The 19,853-nt window shown below is 43.1% G+C and overlaps 1 protein-coding gene across 2 annotated transcripts; it reads left to right on the forward strand.

Annotated features, from left to right (window-relative positions):
* Positions 1 to 6: 6 nt before the first annotated feature.
* Positions 7 to 19,822, forward strand: LOC6607630 (dedicator of cytokinesis protein 1). Of its 2 annotated transcripts, XM_032721758.1 has the most exons (15): positions 7 to 611; positions 8,077 to 8,188; positions 10,246 to 10,402; positions 10,466 to 10,735; positions 11,071 to 12,373; positions 12,436 to 12,724; positions 12,795 to 13,145; positions 13,210 to 13,384; positions 14,545 to 14,658; positions 15,281 to 17,679; positions 17,742 to 17,828; positions 18,046 to 18,136; positions 18,198 to 18,368; positions 18,431 to 18,575; positions 18,638 to 19,822. In XM_032721758.1, exons 1-15 carry the CDS (start codon positions 563 to 565, stop codon positions 18,949 to 18,951), a joined length of 6,027 nt encoding a protein of 2,008 aa, XP_032577649.1. In that variant the 5' UTR covers positions 7 to 562; the 3' UTR covers positions 18,952 to 19,822. The 2 variants fall into 2 exon arrangements, with proteins under 2 accessions (XP_032577649.1, XP_002032398.1); XM_002032362.2 differs by lacking the exon at positions 14,545 to 14,658.
* Positions 19,823 to 19,853: the final 31 nt, after the last annotated feature.

The following is a 19,853-nucleotide window of genomic DNA, read 5'->3' on the forward strand; positions in this document are numbered from 1 at the left end:
ACCGAGTACGCTCATTCACAACAAACAGTTGAAACGCGCGGGTTGTTTTGTGAGAGCGATTATTTAATTAATTGGCAACTGTCACACACGAGAGTGTGTGCGTTTGAGTGCGTGTACATGTGATAATTAGCTGAGCGGCAGCGGCCAACTCCCAGCCCAAATCCAAGTCGAGAACAAAACGAGCGAAAAACGGCGCAAAATGCATTTGCGGAGCGACAATTTGTGCGGAATGCTAGTTTTTGTGCAATAATTATTTATGACGATTGGTTGCAATTGTCCAACCGGTGTGCTTTTCGTCGAAATCTGTAGCGAAATCGGAGGCGAAATGCTTGTGTTGGCGGCATTGTGAAAACGAAATCAAAATTTCAACTACGTGTTGCTCTTTTGCCGTTGCCTATTTTAATGTCTTGTTGTTTTTATTTTCGCACACGAAAGTCCATCGCTTTGCATGTGTGAGTAGCGATCGTTTGTCGCCGTGTTGGTGGTAAAAGTCGGCGCAAAAACAACAATATCAGCAACAACACTAGTAGAAGCAACAACAACGAGAAGAAAAGCCTTCAAGATGAGTGTGTGGAGCGATTGCAATGCCAAGCAGGCAGAATTCGGCATTGGTAAGTTGGCAATGCGGCAATTAAGCCGATAAATTAGGTAGAATATGGCTAGGCAGGAATGTTTAAACAAAGTGCTTTGTAAACAACAATAAAGGAAAAGTTTATGAACTGTTGGGCGCTCCTTTCCAGAGAACACCTCATCTCCACCCCCACCTCTCTCTCTAACTCTCTCTCATTTTACCGCATGTGTGTGCCTCCTGCTGCGTTGCTACGGTAAAACTTGTTGCACCTTCTCGCTTGCACACGCTCACTCGGCTGCTGTTGATCATCCCTTTCCCTCCTTTCCCGCTCTCACTGTGTTGTTTCGTTTTTCTTTTCATTTCATCCTGCTCAGTCAACACTAGCATAAAATTCTGAGATTTGCTCTTGAAACTAAAACCTGTTTTCTATTGTCTCTCTCGCTTTTCACACTGTCTCTCTCTCACGTGCAACTGCAACACACTGCCAGAAAAAAAGGCCTGGTACACATAAAGAAATTTTATCCAATTTATGTAATTTTAAATAAATTTAAATATGAAGTACTACAACATTTGGGTGTGGGTGTGGGACTTGAAAACAGGTCTTTGTAACCCCAAGGCAAGGTGCATCAAACGGACTGTAGAAATGTTTATTTTCTGTGTACACTGTGAGACAAATCCCAATTCAATGGCAGTGACCATGAAATATCTAATCGCGACCCGCTTCGAATGCGTGTGATTTTTTTATGGGTCTCGCTTTGTTGACCTTTTCACCGCTGATCAATAGATACGACAGGTACGTAAAGTACAGGTACCTCTAGTCCAGGTAGATCGAGTGGAACTGGGAATCTCATTCGTTAACACTCGAATGGAGCTTGCCGGTGTGTTTGCACTTGTTATTTACACATGTTTGCCTCTGCCTCTGCCCTTTTTTGTGTTTGCGCGTTTACTAGAAAACGAAATCGCTGCGAGTACGAGTATCTGATAGTACCATTGGGGCGTGGCCAGGTAGACGGGGGTAGTGGGTGGTGAGCGGTGGTTGGTGGTATAATGTAATTAAGCGCGATAATATTTGGAATATGGGCCGGCAGATAAGTTAGTCGTTGGCATTGAGTGGCGAATTTGGCCTTTGTAATGCGAAAACGACTTACAGCATATACGGAATTCAAAAGAAACTCCTTATCAATAGAAGTTTGATGTATTCTTGTCTTATCGCTGTTTTCCATTCTGTTTGCATACCTTTTGTTCGCTTCAATTTTCAAATTCTAAGCAAACATCCAGCTGCCCCACATTTCGTAAAAATTGTTAAACCAAAAGATTTGTTTGGCAGCTCATCCATTTTGCGTACCATTTTTTGAAATATTTAAGTTTCTCGAAGGCAATAGCCATTGAGTAATCGCTTTATCACTTTATGGGCCCCATTCAAGTTATCGGTTATCGATGTGTGCCTGTGCTTGTGGGTGGCACTCAGCTGAATTGAATTCCGTTGAAGTGCGAGTGAGTGAGCGAGTTAAAGTTAAGTCCTCGGCCTCCTGCATAGCGGTAGTTGGAGCACACTCACACGCATATAAAAGATCTGGTGCATACATCCATATTTTTATGCTGTTCTCACTCACTCCTGTGAAATGGAATGCTGCATCTCCCTGCTCACTCACCGCCATGCACAGTGGGATGATTCCTGTAATTTAACTAAAATATATATTAAAGTTAAGCAAGCAAATAGCCACAAAATGAAGGCATGTTTACTCAAAACGATAAATTAACAAAGCCATATATTTAGGTAACTAGTATAAACTAGCATAATTTTAGTATTAAGTGTCTTACTCCAAAACGACCACTTAGTTATTCTAATTATCCCACTGTGCCGCATCTGCATTTCATGATTTGTCTGTCGACCAAGTTAAAAGTTTGCCTGCGGCGACATCTTCACTTCATTGCTGCACTACTCCACTGTTCATTGCCTCTAGTTGGTGTGCACCTGCAGGGCTCCCCATTTCCACCCAGACACTCGGTTTTATTTACCCACTCCACGCAGATGCATTCTACATTTAAATTTGAATAGCAAAAACAACAACCGCGTTAATAATAAATACAACAACATCAAATGAAGGAAAGTGCTCACAAAGTAAACGTAAAACTTAATGAGGCCTGAGAGTAGTGAAAAGTGTAGTGGAAACCCACGCCGAAAGAATATATATACAGAGAGGATGGGATGGGATGGTATGGGATAGAAGGGGGCCTAGTTGATTTGGTTTCTGATTTCAGAGTCTGGGTTTTCTCAATTTAATTAAAATTTTCCACTTCGTTGGAGTTTAAGATGCATGAAACGCCTTTTGATTTGCATAATTTCAAAGGAAAGCATTTTTCCTAGGCCATTTCCACACACAACAAGTGAAAACTTAATCAAATTTGGAAGCGAGCCAGAAAAAGGTCTGCTCATATTTCTAACCTAATAAACTAGGGTTACCATCAAATTGTATCTACTAGTTTCGAAAAGTGAAGGATTTTGTAAGTGTTATTTATAAACGAAATATAGAAGTTAGCAACTAACCCTGTAATCGGATGCCATCTTTAATGTCTCTGCCTTTTGTAATTTGGAAGATACCGAATAAGGGTCCCCCGATTCGCCTTATTGCGTGGCAGATGCCCTTCCTCCGGGGCGGCTGCATAATTGTTTGCGCTGCTGACTCAGATCGGGGAACACTCATCCCCGGACTTTACCCTCACACATGTACACATGCACCATCCTCCATCAACTTCGGATAGTTGAGCAACCGCCCCAGTGACTCGCACATCCACTTGTGATTCTGATTCCACTTGGATCGTCACCCCAGGAACCCTCCACTATCAGAATACACTCCCCCTTGGCAAGCGAATCTCCACTTTCCATTTGGCAATCAAAATGGAAACTCAATCGCTTTCATCCATTCCAAGTCGCAACCATTCATTCCACCCCGCTTCGAAGATTGCCAATGTCGAAGATTGTTGCATCTTTGGTTTCCATTCTATGCTAATTGACCAACTGCAATTTTCGATTGCTCTCGGAAATTGCTTAATTAAACATAAATTGCCTGCCGCAAAGAGCAGTTATGGGGATCGAATCCGATCAGGGAAAGTGAGCGGGGCTGCCAAAAAGGGGCTGGGCGAGGTGGCCGCATCATTGGGGCACAGTGCGTCATCCGGTGTAAGTGGAAACTGGTTTCAGCCGCTCGAGAAATGTGAGCTAATGTTATAAAGGTTACCAGGTTCCATTGAAATATTTTTCACAGGAGGTTTTCGACTTTTGATCGCATCAGGTCAGGTCATTAAAAATATGTTTTGTAAACATAAACAGAGCAGCATTTTGTTTAGGTGAATATATTTTGCTTATATTTTTGGATTTTCATAGCATGTATTTATATACATTTTTTTCCTCTAGTGTTGAAAACTATTGCTCTACGAACTTTAAGAACCATAATACATTATTTTAAAACGAATGCTGTTTCATTTATTTTGAAAGAATTCTAAGTAGAAAAAGTGTCCCATATTGATATAATTGTTTTGAGGAAACATTATTCTATCCCAGCAGTTAACCTCACATGTTCAAAGAGTCATAAAACCAATTGTAGATTGTTTTTAAGTGATTTTCTTGGATGGCCCAAATGGGTCAAGTTTGTGTTTACATTTCCTCTTATGTCTTTTGTTGCTCCGCAATTTTTTATGGCCGTGCTCCGTAATAATAACGCTCTTTTTTTTTATCAACATTCCTTCTGCTTTTTGGTTACTAATTCTAATTTGTTTCTGGATACTTTTTACGACCGCAACGACATTAACCGTAACTGTCAACGGGCAAGACGCTCGCAGCGGTTGCGCAAGTAATTTTATGATTTTATGTCCCATCAAATATTATCTGGTAGTCCAAGATGGTAGGGGATCCGATTTTAGGAATGCCGTTGAATATTTCCTTTTTGGCAAGCCCAAAAGTTCTTTGGAAATATGTAGATAGGCAGAGCAATGTTTACATAAAGATAGTTAAGCCAAGAACGCGATATACAATTTATAATACACACGTTCATTTTGAATGTACTTATTTTCACTTTGTCTATTTAATTAAGAAATATACAAACATAAACACGATAAACTAGTAATTGATATTTTGTTGCGATTGTTATGGAATTCATGCGAGGTAATTAATTCACAATAGCTAATTATAAATTTCTCCCAGCGGCTTCAATTAGCCGCATATATATGTTATCTATATATGTATCTGTACTGCATTGGGATGTATTCCAAGTGAGCAATAGAACTCCCATCGTGCACTCCCCCAATCTGCTGAACACACACTGAGCATAGTATTCTCACCTCTCCCCGTTTCAGAGATCTTCTGTTCCACTTTGTAATTAGTCAATGCCGTAGCATCCTAACCAGCGAGAATGTCATTAGAATTAACCCTCCAAACAGTTCCTTTGGGCAATTAAAAGCGTGTGTGTGTATATATAAAGGAGAATATATACATATATTTAGAAAACGCTTTAGGGGCTTAGCTCATAAAAGCTCGTACCGAGCGTTTGAGAGCGTCAAACAAACCCGCTTTTATATAGGAAAAAAATATAATGCCTAAATGTATGGAGAGAATTTGCATAGGTGTAGTATGATCATATATAGACATAAAGAATCTTCTCTGAGCCGCGTGCTATTTAAACCAGAAACTTTAAAATGAGCCAAGTTGTGACTGTGGTTGTCACGTTGTTGTACTTTTTGGTTTTTTATTGTTTCTCTTTTTTTTTCCATGCTGTCCAGTCACCAGTCACGACGCCAACTTCGACACCAATTGATGACGAAGCGCCTCAACTGCGGTTTATTTTATATATTCGCGTTGCTTTACGGACTGCGATTTATTATTGTTTTGGCTTTTGCTTTTTATCTAGCTTTAAGCAAACTATAGACCGAAAGGGGTCTTTGGTTGGACGCGGAGAAGGCACACTTTGTTCACGTGCTGGGGGCAATTCAGCAGCTCCCTTTTCCAGGTGCAGCTGCATCCGTTGGAGCTCTACACGGAACAAAAAGGGGGTGATCTTGATGGGGAATTTCTAACAGATAATCTTACTACAAGAATATGAACAACCAGAAAAGAATGTTTTATGTTTATATTACTTTATGAACAGATCGTGAATCGTATTTTAAATATTTTTCACCGTGCATTTCTAAAATAAACCTAGTTCATTGTACGAGTATACTTTGCTTGTTCTACCTGTCTGCCTGTTGAGTGCTGACTGACTATTTGGACGGTTTTCTATATTGGTCCGAACCCTTTTTCCTTCTCGCTGCCATTGAGCCGTGACTCCCCCGCGCTGCGATCTTTGTGTATTTATAGTCCAGCAAGTTGTGCATTTCATTATTATGCTGGTTTCCGTTAGTCAACAAGTTTGTCGCGCTGCTGCAGCAGTGAAGGAAAAAGGGTCTTGGGATAGGCTTGTTTCGCTTATCGGCAAACCGAAGGAAAGGAAATGGGCTCGATTTAATGAGGTTTTTGATCGTTTTTCTTGAACTCAACTCCCTCAACTTAACTCCACTCGGGCAGGGGTTCAGGTTCTTTATAGGTGTGGCATTCCCTGTGACTGATTGCTTGACCGCAGCGTCGACGTCGGGTGATTCATTGCCATTTCCGAGTATTTATATTGCTTGGGCATAAATAGCTTCCAGACGTGGAAAGCAGTGAATTCCGCTTAATCGCTCTGCGCATTGGATATTAATAATAAACTCAATCAATTCGATAAGTCTTTAATTGCCTAGATCTATATTTACGCGCTTCTTGCGAAACTTTCCCAGCTGGGAAAGATCTTCTAAAGAGGCCCGCTCAACTGGTTTCCGCAATTGACCCAGTCCCACTCCAAGTTAACTTTCCACGCAATTGGACAGACGAAATCAAATGCAAAGCGCAAAAAAGTAAAAGACAAAACCATCTCACACGTAGAAGAGTACACTTGTGGTCGAAATGGTAGCAGGAAAGGTATATATTACTGGCCAATTCTATTTGGTACAAACAGTACAATATATTCAAACGCGAATCCTTGGAACCAATTACCAATTCCCACGTTCTTTTGATTTTACAAACCAATTGGCCATATATAAGTAAGAAGGCATGTGAATGAGCCATATTTGGGTTCGTCAGCAGTAATGCCCTATTAATTTGCCCTCTGCTGTTGGAGCACAGGAGCTGCGGCACTGAATACCTTTTGCGAATTGCTGCCGCTGTCGCTCTTAATGTGGTGTGGAGGTCGTTCTCGCTTGTTATGCTTTCCATCGAGATCGGGCAGCGCGAACATCGCGAGCATCGGTCATTGGACCGTATCCCATTCCGCCGACGCCACGGCTCCACTGCTCCCCTTCTGTTACGCAGTCGCCATCGGCACCACCGCCAGTCTCAGTTCCAGTCGCAGCACCACTATTACCACAGTCATCAGCACCACCATCGGCAACAACAGCAACAACAGCACCACCCGGAGCGTGCCACGCGAAGTCGGCTCAACTTGGATTTTGTATCTTTTGTGCTTGACTGCGGCGATGGGGACTCGAGTACGAGTAAGAGGGTTTTTTATTGGGGGATGCACATTTGTGTGTGCTCAACTATATGTGTTATACGAGTATATGTACGCTGTTGCTTATATCTCAAACTTGCACTATCAGGCAAGAAGGAAGTTTGTCGGCGTCGATGGTTATGTCCCATTATGTCTCGTGCGGGGAAGCAAAAACACAACTACTCCTAAGGGAGTGCATGTAATGGGTTTTTGTAGGCTGATATGATAAATATTAAAACAATTTTATACGCTGCGCTAGCAATGTTGTAATTACTCATTTGCGAAATATTTATGACTGTTATACATGAGCTCAAAACCTGCCTCAATGTATAACTTATAGCGGTTTGTTTAAAAAAACCTAAAATTAAACAAAAGAGAGTGTGCATACTGTTCCTCCGGTCACATGTATTAGTTTTGCGACTTATTTAAAAATGGACCACTTATCTTAGCACTAGCAGCAGATTCCGGTATGCCAAGCTGTATTTCCGACTTCTTGGTGCGATATCAGTAGCATTTACAATGCAAGTGCGTCATTTGCAGTTCCCGGCAGACATCCAAGTCTTATCGACAGTGAGGTTTCGAGGAAGTTGCCCAAAGCCAGATACAATTTGTATGTTAGATCTCACGTATGAAATGGATGGGTTGCACAAGCGCTTAGAAGAAGGGGATTCCGGTGGGACGACGATGGTGGATGGCGGGGGTGCGTCCGAGGGTTTATCAAATATCCCATCCGCTTGGGTGCACAGATAGCGACAACCCAGTTTCCGATGATCAGCGCGTCCCCCTCATGATGGAATGGGCTAATTGATAACCTTCCGCTCCCGTTGATTCGCGTTGATTTCGCTGTGATTTCGTTCAGTTCACAGCGGCTGACAACTGGAAAAGGTGCTTTAGACTAAGCTCCCATTGCATTTGATTTTATACTAAGTTTAAAATATATCTTCCTTTCAGCCAAGTGCAATTTCGACCAGGAGACGAAGCCACATCGCCTCAATCTGGATGTGGGTGATGCGGTCATAATTCTTAAGGAGACCACCCACTGGTACTACGGCTACAGACAAAAGTGAGTAGTTCTGCAAATTAAACAAAAAGTTGAGGGAATCTTTAAAAAGTTGTACACATTTGTTAAAAAGTCGATTTACTAACAGCTTGCCACTTACATAAACTACGAACAGTTCCAAAAAATGTTTCCATCCTGAAATCACTTTGTAACAGATAGCGAAAACAACCTGTAAATCACTTGAGTTCATTAATTTCCTTGTAAAGTATGCACTGCTATTATTTTGATCGGTGTAGCTTGCCTAATCAAACAATCTGCTAGATCTTTTTCCCCCGACTTTCACTGCAATCTCGTCGTTTGTCTAATGCATATGCATGAGCGTTGGGGAAACATCCCAGACATTAGCCGACAAAAAAGTGGCAGACAATCGACAGACAGACGGAAAGGCAGAAGAAACAGCAGCCAGCAACCAGCAACCAGCAAAGTTCAGAAGCGGAAATGCTTGAAACAGATATTTCACAGGCACATTCAGAGTGAAGCAATCGTAAATCAGGTACACAAGCGCCGCCCATTTGGCTCGACCTTTGTTTACCGCTCAAGATGCCTGCCTGGGTATTCCGAGGAAATCTGTGCCAGCGCTCTTGCCCAACGCTCCTTCATCCTTTACTCCAAACAGATGCCACCATATGTGGCTGCCAAAGTTGCATGGCGGCACATCCGTCCAATGAAGAGATAAAGTTTTCTTTTCCCATTCCGTTGCTTCATTCAATATTTATACATGGGTTTGACCCTTTTGCTGCCGTTTGGTTTGTTTGCGTTTCATTTTCGTATGCTTCTTGTATCTCTCTCTGGGTTTTATCTGCCTGACGGCTGACCATGTCTTATCAAGAAAAAAAAACGAGGAAAACAAGAAGAACGCCATCCGAATTGATGGAGCTGACCTTTTCCATATTTCTGCTGACCCAAACAATCCCAAGTGGAACCAGAGATTCCAAGAGCCAGACATCTCGAATGGTAGCGGGCAGCAAAGAAAGTAAATAAATAAAAGCACGAATTCTCCGATCACAGTAGGGCTCGCCTATGGAAACCAGTTCGCATCTAGTTTTGGGCGACGGTAATTTGCTTTAATTGCGTAGAACATTTCCCACACTCTACTGTGCGTTTATCATCTCCCGGCAATAAAAAGAAATTCAAGGCGAGACGTTATCCAATATGCTGATAACCTCTTTGGTCCGGGTTTCTGTTTGCTTTCGGCTCAGTGGCTGCCCATCATCAAATGCCTATTTTTGTTTATAGGAAAATATCAATTTTAATTGTGCATTTTCTCACGATTTTTAAGCGTAAATATCGAAGAAATTACGACACCTCTGTCTGAACAGCGAAATCAATTGGAAATGGTTAATCAATTTGAAGGTTACGCAGCGAGCGGGACACCTGATCCGAAAAACATCGATGTGGAACTATGACCGGGGTTCAGGGACCCCAGCAAAGGAAGGGAGCGTGTTGGGAACGTGGGGGAAGTGGGCTGCTGATTCTATAAGTGATGAATGCCTCGAGCAATTAATGCGGCCACCCCGCATGTCAAGCGGCGAATTGAGCCAAATTAAAGCATTCCATTCCATCCGACAGTGTCACACTTTGAGCGCACTTCCTCTGCAGACTCGCACACTGGAAATTATATTTTAGAATATTTTTTAGATCAGTAATGGCAAGGCAGTTTAATCAGAGAACTTTATTTTGAAACGATATTATTCAGAAAATATTCTTAAAAATCTACATATCATATATGATTATTATGTTTACCAAGAATCCATGTCACTTTCATTTCCGAAGTGCTCGCTTTTCAAAACTTCAAGTTCCCCTATCTCTTGGCTTGGGTTGGGTAATTCATCAGGCGCAATGGCTGTTGAATTGTGTCATATATGTCATAAATATGAAGTGTCCACAGTGGAGCGTCGTTCTGAGGCTTTATTCTTGACTGAACAGATAGGGGGAACCACAAATCGAGTGGCTGTGGCCGTTTATGAAGCACGGAGTGGCAATTTGTATTTTTCTGTTGCATCCCATGTGCTTGCCACATTTTAATGACTCCCCCTCTTTTATTTTCGGTGTTCTTTCAGAGAAAAGGAAACACGCGGCATATTTCCCAAGAGTTATATACACTTATGCGAATATAATAACGTGAATGGGGAGTACTGCATCCAGCGCACGGATATTGTCGAGGAGATCACTAAAGTTCTTCTCGAGTGGGGCTCCATAGCCAAGGATTACTTTCTGGTAAGCTCGTGCTGTTATTCACAAGTACAATCCCAATTTGAACTCAATATCTTCCAATTTTAGAACACAAATCCCAGCTTTCCCAAAATTCGACGAAAAATGAACGAATTAAATAATAATAGGGCGGCTTTGATCTCCGGAAACCTGCCACTGGACGAGGTGCGAAAGGTGAAGCTGCTGGCCACCAATCAAATCGATACTGGCAACAAGCTCCTCGGCCTGGACATGGTGGTGCGCGATGAGAGCGGAGACATCTTGGACACCAATGCCATCTGCACCACCGAGCTCTACGAGCAACATATGCACGCTGTTCAGCGCATCGACAAGGCCAATGTAAGTATCTAAAAGTCCAGCGGGAAAATTCAAGTTCGAGTCATAAACAAATTGTATAAATGAGTTCGCATCTTGATATTTGCGTAAATATAGTTATAACGATTATACATTAAGTATGTGCTATAACAATAGTTCAGTTAAAACTATACTTTCATCTTTTATATTATTCATATTTCATCAAATGTGTCACGTGCACTATGCACATGCTGAGAATGTTTAAAGTGAACAAGTTTTTTACGAATTATGATTCATGATAGATTTGACTCATTAATTCGTATATGTATAGCGAAAATCAATGCTTTAACTAATCGTAATTATTTTTATCCAACCGATAGCGGCTGTCAAGCGAGCGAGGAACTACAAGAACACCCAACAAGTACTCGCACAACATCCTGCTACACGTGAACGCCTTCGTTTGCAAGTTCCAGGAGGACTCTGACCTGCTCTTCACGCTTTTCGACGGTGACACGCACAAACCCATCAGCGAGAACTATGTGGTCAAGTGGTCCCGGACAGGTATCGCGCGTGATATTGACCAGATCGACAACAACCGCGTGCTGTTCACGGATCTCAGTAAAAGCGACCTGGCCATTGCCAAAATGTACCTGGTGTGCTACGCCATCCGAATCGGTTCCATGGAGTTTAAAGATTCTGCCGAGTCAAAGCGGACCAGCATGAGCATTGCCAACAGCAGGCTGAACGCCTCCAGCCGCAAGGCCTCCCAGCTATCGGTGAGCTCCAGTGGATCGTCCAGCAGCAATGGGGAATACATCATTCGACGTCCGTTTGGTGTGGCCTGCAAGGACCTCACGCCCTTCATTAATAAGTCGGACGACTTTCGAGGCAACATAGACCTGCCCTTCATCATGTGCGAAAAGGAAACGCTGGACGGAACGCTGCGGAAGCTAATCGCGAATAAGGATATCGGCAAGATTGACTCCAAGATGGCTGTAACCATCGAGGTGCTTCGGGGCGACATCAAGCAGATAAAGGAAGAATTTCCGCGCTTGATGCACACAAATGTGCCGGTTGCCCGGAAAATGGGATTTCCAGAGGTCATATTGCCTGGCGATGTGCGCAATGATTTGTACCTCACGATCTGTAGTGGAGAATTCTCCCGCATAGCCAAGACCTCGGAGAAGAACGTTGAGGTATCGGTGTGTGTGGCCAATGAGCAGGGATACCTTATGCCCGGTGTGCTGAGCATCGGAGCTGGTCATCAACCCATTGATGAGTACAAATCGGTTGTATACTACCACGATGACAAGCCCAAGTGGCAGGAGACATTCAAGATCCACGTGCCCATTGAAGACTTTAAGCAATGCCATCTGCGATTTGTGCTCAAACATCGTAGCAGTAATGAGCAGAAGGATCGAACTGAGAAGCCCTTCGGCCTCGCGTATGTGCGTCTAATGCAGGCCAACGGGACAACCATTACGCAGGGTCAACATATCCTGGCCGTTTACAAAACCGATCACAAAAAGTACGACAAAACGGTAGCCAATTGTTATTTAGAACTTCCAGCCACGGTTGCAGAGCTGCAAGGTGCAAAGCCTTCTATCGGTGGACTTACTCTCTTACCAAAAGATCAGCTATCCATTGGGGTTAACCTGTGCAGCACCAAGCTCACGCAGAGCGGTAAGCAGGGATCTTATAATTAATTACTTAAAAATCATCATAAATATTATATTTTCTTCCAGTGAGCTTGCTGGGACTTCTGAATTGGTCAGCCCACAAGGAGACGCTGGAACAGTCGCTAAACGCCTTGTCCACAGTGCCCGGTGAAGAGGTGGTGAAGTTCCTGCAGGACATACTCGATGCCTTGTTCAATATACTGGTGGAGAATGATCATCCTGAGAAATATGACCAGCTCGTCTTCATGAGCATTATACATTTGATTGAAACGGTGTCCGATCTGAAGTACCAACACTTTCTCACTGTTCTCGATGTGTACATTAATGAAAGCTTCTCGTTTACACTTGCCTACACGTAAGTTATATTTATTTGGTGATTCAACCACTGCTTACAAGTTTCTAATGTGGCTTTTTCGATTAACTAGCAAGTTGATGGATGTGCTGCAAAAGAATATTAGTGAAGCGATTTCGCCAAAAGAAAAGTCTGCTGATGGCAATGATCTGGAGGAGAGCGCTGAGGTGCGCCGCCTGTACAAGACGACTCGTTACCTTCACTATGTGATGAAGTTCGTGATTCGATCGCGTGTGCTCTACGCCGAGATGAACTGCAACACAGACTATGTGGATTTTGCCACCCGACTGCAGGAGCTTCTTCGCATGTTCATCGACATGATTGGCTGTCCGAGCAATCTGCTTAAATCGGAGGGAGCGCTGCTCAAGAATCTGCACATCATCGCCACAGATCTGATGCAGGTCTTTGATCAAGTGCGCCTAAGGTATGTTGAACAACATAAATATCATTAAATTTCGAAACCTATTGGTAATGATTACTGTTTACAGCGTATCCATTGTGGAAATCCTTGAGAAATTCCCGCCGCGACGTCTTACTCAGTCTAAGATGGGATGCATCAAAGATTTTGTGGAGACAAAACTGTTTACGTTGCCCAAGTGTCGGGCCATCCTACTGCCCGTGTTCTGCAAACACATTAAGGATCACCTCGAGAGCAAGGAGGAGGTATGTGCTTGAGCAATAACTACATTGCGTGTGCCACTAATTTATCATTTGGGAACTGCATTTTGTTCTTAATCCAATGCATCGTCCTTGAAATTTGTCTTGTGAATGCACCGACAAGACGCAAAATTAAAACATAACTCAACACATGATCAAGTCAAGTAACTAACTAAAATCAATCTTTTAAAATACTTTTCCTCTCATAATTGCTTTATAAAACTATTTATAAAATAAAGATCATCAATCGGCGATGCCTTTAACCTTTAATTAGTTCAAACCATTTAATGAATAAATACAATTCCATTGCTGGCATTCATAATACTTGAGGCTATTAAACACTTGGTCAATCTGCTATAAGCAATATTTTCTCCTTGACATGTGATTTGTCTTAATTTTGCTCAGTTCCAGTTCGAGTTATTTAGAAATTAGTTAAGAACGTAATCTTTGCAAGCTATGTTTAGTTAGTGTTAAGCATGTTGCATTTGCTTTTTATTTTAAGAACGTTAGCATGTGATTTGGCAACTTAAACGATTTGTTGCCAACTGTTGTTATGTGTCTTGTGTCCTAGTCATAGATCAATGTTCGTCCATATCCTAGTGCTAAGCACCATAAACAGATTGTACAACGTGGTGAAATAGAAATGTTATTTCCACGATAGATCCGTGTTAGTTAGCGATCTTTCTGTGTGTGTCTATAGTGAGATTTCCCTTGTATCTACCATGGGGCGTAGCGAACTCATGTAAGTGTTTAGTTTGGCCATTAGTACTGCACCCGAACACCCGTCATCGTCATAGTTAGAAAGCAATTTGCATTTGGCAGCTCATCAAAGCACCATACAACAAACCACATCAACCACCTGGGAATAGTAAACTATAAACACACATAGTATAGTAAATGGGAATAGTAAAACACCTCGAAACACACACCGAAACACACACTGAACACACCCACCCAAATTTGAATGTGCGATCTCTCCTCACCGGCACCCAATTATTCAGCTATATCTATCTGTCTGTAACTCTTCTCTAATTTCACAATCATTATATGTTTTTCGTACAATATTTCCAAAATCAAATCGAATCTTTATTCACGCACTACCCAACCGATGTGTTGTTATCGTTTCTCTGTCGTTGCCACCGCAATTGCCTTGTACAAAAAACTAGGGAGACTCGAAAACCGATATCTGGCAGCAAGAAAAGAATCTTTCGAAAGCCGCCAAAGTGCTCGGACAGAAAAAATCCCAACTGCATACATGTGATACGACTGCCAACAAAAAGGTAAAGGAAATAAGTCTCTCATCTCCAAATCTCAGTCAGATCAGCAGCTCCAGTTCCTCCTGTGATCAGCATCAATTCCTTGATTTGTAACCCCAAATGTTTTGTATTATTATGATGTACCTGCTAAGATCTTTATTATGAACCGCTGTTAAGCTTGCAGCTAACTGGGCAGGTTATCCGCGCCCACTTCGTGCAATTAGCTTCCCAGGCTTCACGCTGTCGATGGCTAGACAATCATGGGCCGATTTTCGCAGCTAGTTGTTTTTCCCGCCATCGACAACCGCTAAGTTAGGCTTAAGTTGTTCCAGCTTTTTGCAATGCAATGTTCTATGGTTTCGTGTTTTTTTTTTTAATCTGCAATGTTAATTTATATTTAATTGAACACTAACGTTAACTTTTTCCCGTGAAACCCAATCAGATAGTCAATGGATCTCTGATAGCTCAAGAAATAAATAGATACCTATTACCTATTAATATTCCAATCTTTCTTTGGTCCAATCTTCCAATCTTTGGCAATTTGGTAATGAAACAAATCAAACGAATTTTCGAAATGCATTCCCAAATTGCTTGGATTGAAAATAATAATTTGGCTCACATTTAATATATCACCTTTCATCGTTAGATTGCCGAGTGCATCAACATCATGAACAACATACTGAAACTTCTGTTCCGATCGGATGTGGGTTCCACGCACAATGACATTCGGGACATTATGATCATCCTGTTCCGCCCCGTGATGAAGGCAGCTCACGCCCTGGACAGGGACACGGGATTGGTGGGCAAATTCTTTGCCATTATGCTGGGCATACTGCAGCGCATGGACGCCCAGCACTACGAGTACTTTGTGAGGGACTTACACCAGCGCGGCGAGTTGAAACACTTTGTCATAGAGATCCTTTTGGTATTTGAGGAGCTGGTGTCTCCGCACCAGAAAGCAGTGTTTCCGCGGGACTGGATGGACATGATTATGCACCAGAATACTGTGATCCTTTGTGCTCTAAAGCACCTCACCGTGGTCATTACGGACTACTTCTTGTGCCCGTTCGAAAAGCAAATCTGGTCGAACTTCTTCCAGTGCTCTATTGCCTTTCTGGTTCAATCCCCGCTGCAATTGAATGACTTCAACGATAACAAACGGCAAATTGTGTTCGCAAGATACCGTGACATCCGCAAGGATACAGCCATGGAGATTAGGAAGATGTGGTTCCAGCTGGGGCAGCACAAACCCAAGTTTGTGCCGCAGTTGGTGGAGCCAATACTGGAAATGAGCATGATACCGGAGAAGGAGCTGCGCCAGGAGACCATTCCCATCTTCTTCGACATGATGCAGTGCGAGTACTACAGCTCCCGTTTGGAGCACGAAAGTTACGGAGACACTAAATTCAACAATGCCCACCACAAGGGTAACTTTTCCGACTTCAAGACAGCGATGATTGAGAAGTTGGACATCCTGATTGGAGCTGGTAAAGGCGACGCCGAGTACAAGCATCTGTTCGAGACAATTATGCTAGAGCGCTGCGCTGCCCACAACACTCTTAACGTGGATGGCACTGCCTTTGTGCAGATGGTAACCCGGCTGATGGACAAGTTGTTGGAGTACCGCTTTATAATCCAGGATGAAAGCAAGGAGAATCGCATGGCTTGCACCTTCTCTCTGTTGCAGTTCTATTCGGAGGTGGATCTCAAGGAGATGTACATCCGGTATGTCAACAAACTTTGCGCTCTGCACATGGAGTTTGAGAACTACACGGAGGCGGCGTTCACACTTAAGCTGCACACGGAACTGCTGCGTTGGACGGATACGGAGCTGTCGCACCAACTGCGCAGCTATCGGCACAATAACTGCCGCACTCACCGGCAACTGAAGGAGGCTCTTTACTTCGAGATCATGGAGTACTTCGACAAGGGCAAGCAGTGGGAGTGCGCCATCGATATGTGCAGGGTGCTGGCCCGCCAGTACGAGGAGGAGATCTTCGACTATCTCAAGCTGGCGGAACTTCTGAATCGCATGGCATTGTTCTATGAGAAGATCATCAAGGAGCTGCGCCACAATTCCGAATACTTCCGCGTGTGCTTCTATGGGCGTGGATTCCCGCGGTTTCTTCAGAACCGTGTCTACATCTTCCGTGGCAAGGAGTACGAGCGGCACAGTGACTTCTGCGCCCGGATGCTAGTACAGCATCCACAGGCTGAGCTCATGCAAACGCTGGAGGCTCCGGGCGAAGACATCACCAACAGTGATGGTCAGTACATACAGGTGAACAAGGTGGAGCCGATAATGGGTCAGGCGTTCAACAAGTTCAACGATAAGATCATTAACAACGAAATCGTCAAATACTTCACCGCCAACAACGTGCAAAAGTTTCAGTTTTCACGTCCCTTCCGGGACAGCACGAACGGTGGCGACAGGGACGATGTACGAAATTTGTGGCTGGAGCGCACAGAGCTGCGTATCAGCTACCCTCTCCCGGGTATTCTGCGCTGGTTCCCCGTCGTTGAGACCAATACTTTTAAAATCTCTCCCCTAGAGCGGGCGGTCGAAATTATGAAAGACACGAACCGTGACATTCGACAACTGGTCATCCTGCACAAGAGCGACGAAACTTTGCACATCAATCCGCTGAGTATGAAACTTAATGGCATTGTGGATCCAGCTGTAATGGGTGGCTTTGCCAAGTATGAGGAAGCCTTCCTCACCGATGACTACTTGGAGCAGAATCCGGACGACAAGGAGTTGGTAGAAGAGCTCAAAGAACTGATTGCGAACCAGATTCCACTGCTCGATTTAGCAATTCAGCTTCATCGCTTGCGGGCACCAGACAGTCTGAAAGCACTGCAGGAACACCTGGAACGCTGCTTCTCCGACATGCAGCAGCATGTGGAGTCGCGCTATGGTCGCAAGTCCTGCGACCTCAAAATTGAACGAGATTCGGTGGTGATGCGACGTCCAAACTCCTTTCTGCCTCCGCTTTTCGATGGCAGCAACAACCGACACTCCGAAACCAGCATGGGATCTTCAGAGTAAGTTTTGATAACCTGTTGATGATTGTGCTGACTAATTCCCCTCGTATTCCCAATTGCAGCAGCGGCCTGTCAAAGTCAACGTTTCTGCCGCGTCCACAGACCAATTCTATTAAAAACCCATTTTCCGGCCTAAGTTTCAACACAAGGTGAGTGCCTTTGATGATTTGGAGTTGTTTGGAATGCTTGTCCTAACCAAAACTCTTTTTAACTCTTTCTTCATGCTAACCGCTGGCTTTTAGTTTGAGACTCTAACATTATTTTGATTTGGTTTGATTTTTAAATTGCATTTTCTTTCGTTCTGTTTAATTATTTACGTTCTGTTGCTTATCGTCTACGCTTACTTTGCTATGCCACCATGTCCAGGCCCAGTTTGGGACACTCGCCGAGCATCAAGAGCAACAAGAGCAAGGACAAGACTCCGAGTAAGCGAAGAAACAAGGATGGAAAGGTGAAGGTAAGCAGTGTGCGGTAGCTGGACATTAAACATATTCTAAGAACGATTCTTAAAACCACAGGAGCGTGAAGCCCATAGCCTGTCTAGCTGCCAGTGGTACACACCGCCATTGTCCACTATAACATCGACGCCAGAGAAGGAGATCAACACATCCATAGCCTCGCTAGCGAGCACATCAAATAGTTCTCTAAGTGGTCCAAAGACGCCAGATCCTCATGTCCTGACAGAGGAGGTAAATTTTAATTAAATTCATTTCCTCATCTTTATTTAATCCCTGTGATTGATATTTAACAGCTAACCCCCAAGCGACCTCTGCGTTCGGAAATGGAGAAGGAACGTCGACTATCTCGTCCTGCCAGCATCGCTACGCCAACGGCCAGTATCAAGAATTTCCCTGACACGCGCTCCCTATCGGAAAGCAGCAACCGCAACTCTGTTGGTAAGTGATGGCTACAATTAATTTGATATTAGCTACATACTTTAATATAAATTCCGCCACAGAAACCACCGATTCCACTTCAGAGGAGGACATTCGACCTCCGCCATTGCCCGCCAAGGCACGCGACTCAACGGATTTTACCAGCCTGTCGCAAAACATGGATTGGACGCCGAATGGTTATGCTATGCTCAGCACTATTAGCAACACCAGCAGCATGAGCACCACCTCAACCCTGACGAAGACCAGTATTACCAATACCACGTACGAGTATTTGGAGACCACGAACTTCAGTTTGGTGGGTGCCATCGATGGAAACAAACCGCGTCCGCCGACGCCGCCACCGAAGCCATCGCGCCACAGCAAACACATTCCATAGGGTAGCGAGGGGCATCTTTGAACCCCAGAAGCTTCCAGTGCAGCGCCATATATGTTCAAACGTTGTCGAGTGCCAAATATTCCTGTTACTTTACTACATGTATAGCCGGCAATCGAGCCTGTATCCACAGCCACAAAATCAGCAACGACCTATGCCTCAACCTTTGACCGCCTACCAAATCAAGTGTCTTAAAAACGATCGCATTAGCATGTAAAATTCAGATTTCCGATAACTATGTTTAGGTGTTTAATTACGTTTAAATGATATTATGTTGAACATGTCATTTGTGTTTAGTTAAGGTTTTTGTCGTGTAATTTGTTTTCGAACGAACCCAAATGCTTGTCTTCCACAAGTACTAATTAATGTTGTACACATATATGTTTTACTTTAGATATCTACGATTAGATGTAGGCTATGTAATGTTGTCGAAAATCGTTGTACGTCTCTTATGCAAACAAGTGCCACAGTCTTTATGCAATAGCAACCATATCTTCGATTTTACGAACGAGCCACGTGGTTTTAGCACAAATTTACTAACGGGTCAATTACGAAATACTAATGTAAAACGAATTCTTGTATGCTACAATTTTACACAATTTTTTAAAGAAAGCATAACTATTTACACTGTTTTTATACGATTCCGTATAGCCATAAAGTAGAGCAACTAAATATTGAGATTTATTCGTTAAGAATATTATATGTATGAACAACTTGCACTGAAACCATAGCGCACATTTATTTAAACAAATGTTTGAATATTTAATTTTAGCCAAAAATACTGTTTAAATATGTTTTAACTGGATTCTGTGTAATTTTCGATCTGTGTATCGGCCAAAGATTAAGCAATAATAAAATACAAGTAAGCATGTAATATCTACGATTCTTTATAGCTGAGTCTGGAA

The sequence above is a fragment of the Drosophila sechellia genome, chromosome 3R (genome assembly GCF_004382195.2).
Source record: "Drosophila sechellia strain sech25 chromosome 3R, ASM438219v1, whole genome shotgun sequence".
Taxonomy (NCBI): Eukaryota; Metazoa; Arthropoda; class Insecta; order Diptera; family Drosophilidae; genus Drosophila; species Drosophila sechellia.

Coding starts and splice junctions, on each gene's coding strand:
- LOC6607630 (XM_032721758.1), top strand. CDS start 563: ATGAGTGTGTGGAGCGATTGCAATGCCAAGCAGGCAGAATTCGGCATT. Junction 12,725..12,794: donor TCGTTTACACTTGCCTACAC/GTAAGTTATATT, acceptor TCGATTAACTAG/CAAGTTGATGGATGTGCTGC. Junction 17,680..17,741: donor ACCAGCATGGGATCTTCAGA/GTAAGTTTTGAT, acceptor TCCCAATTGCAG/CAGCGGCCTGTCAAAGTCAA.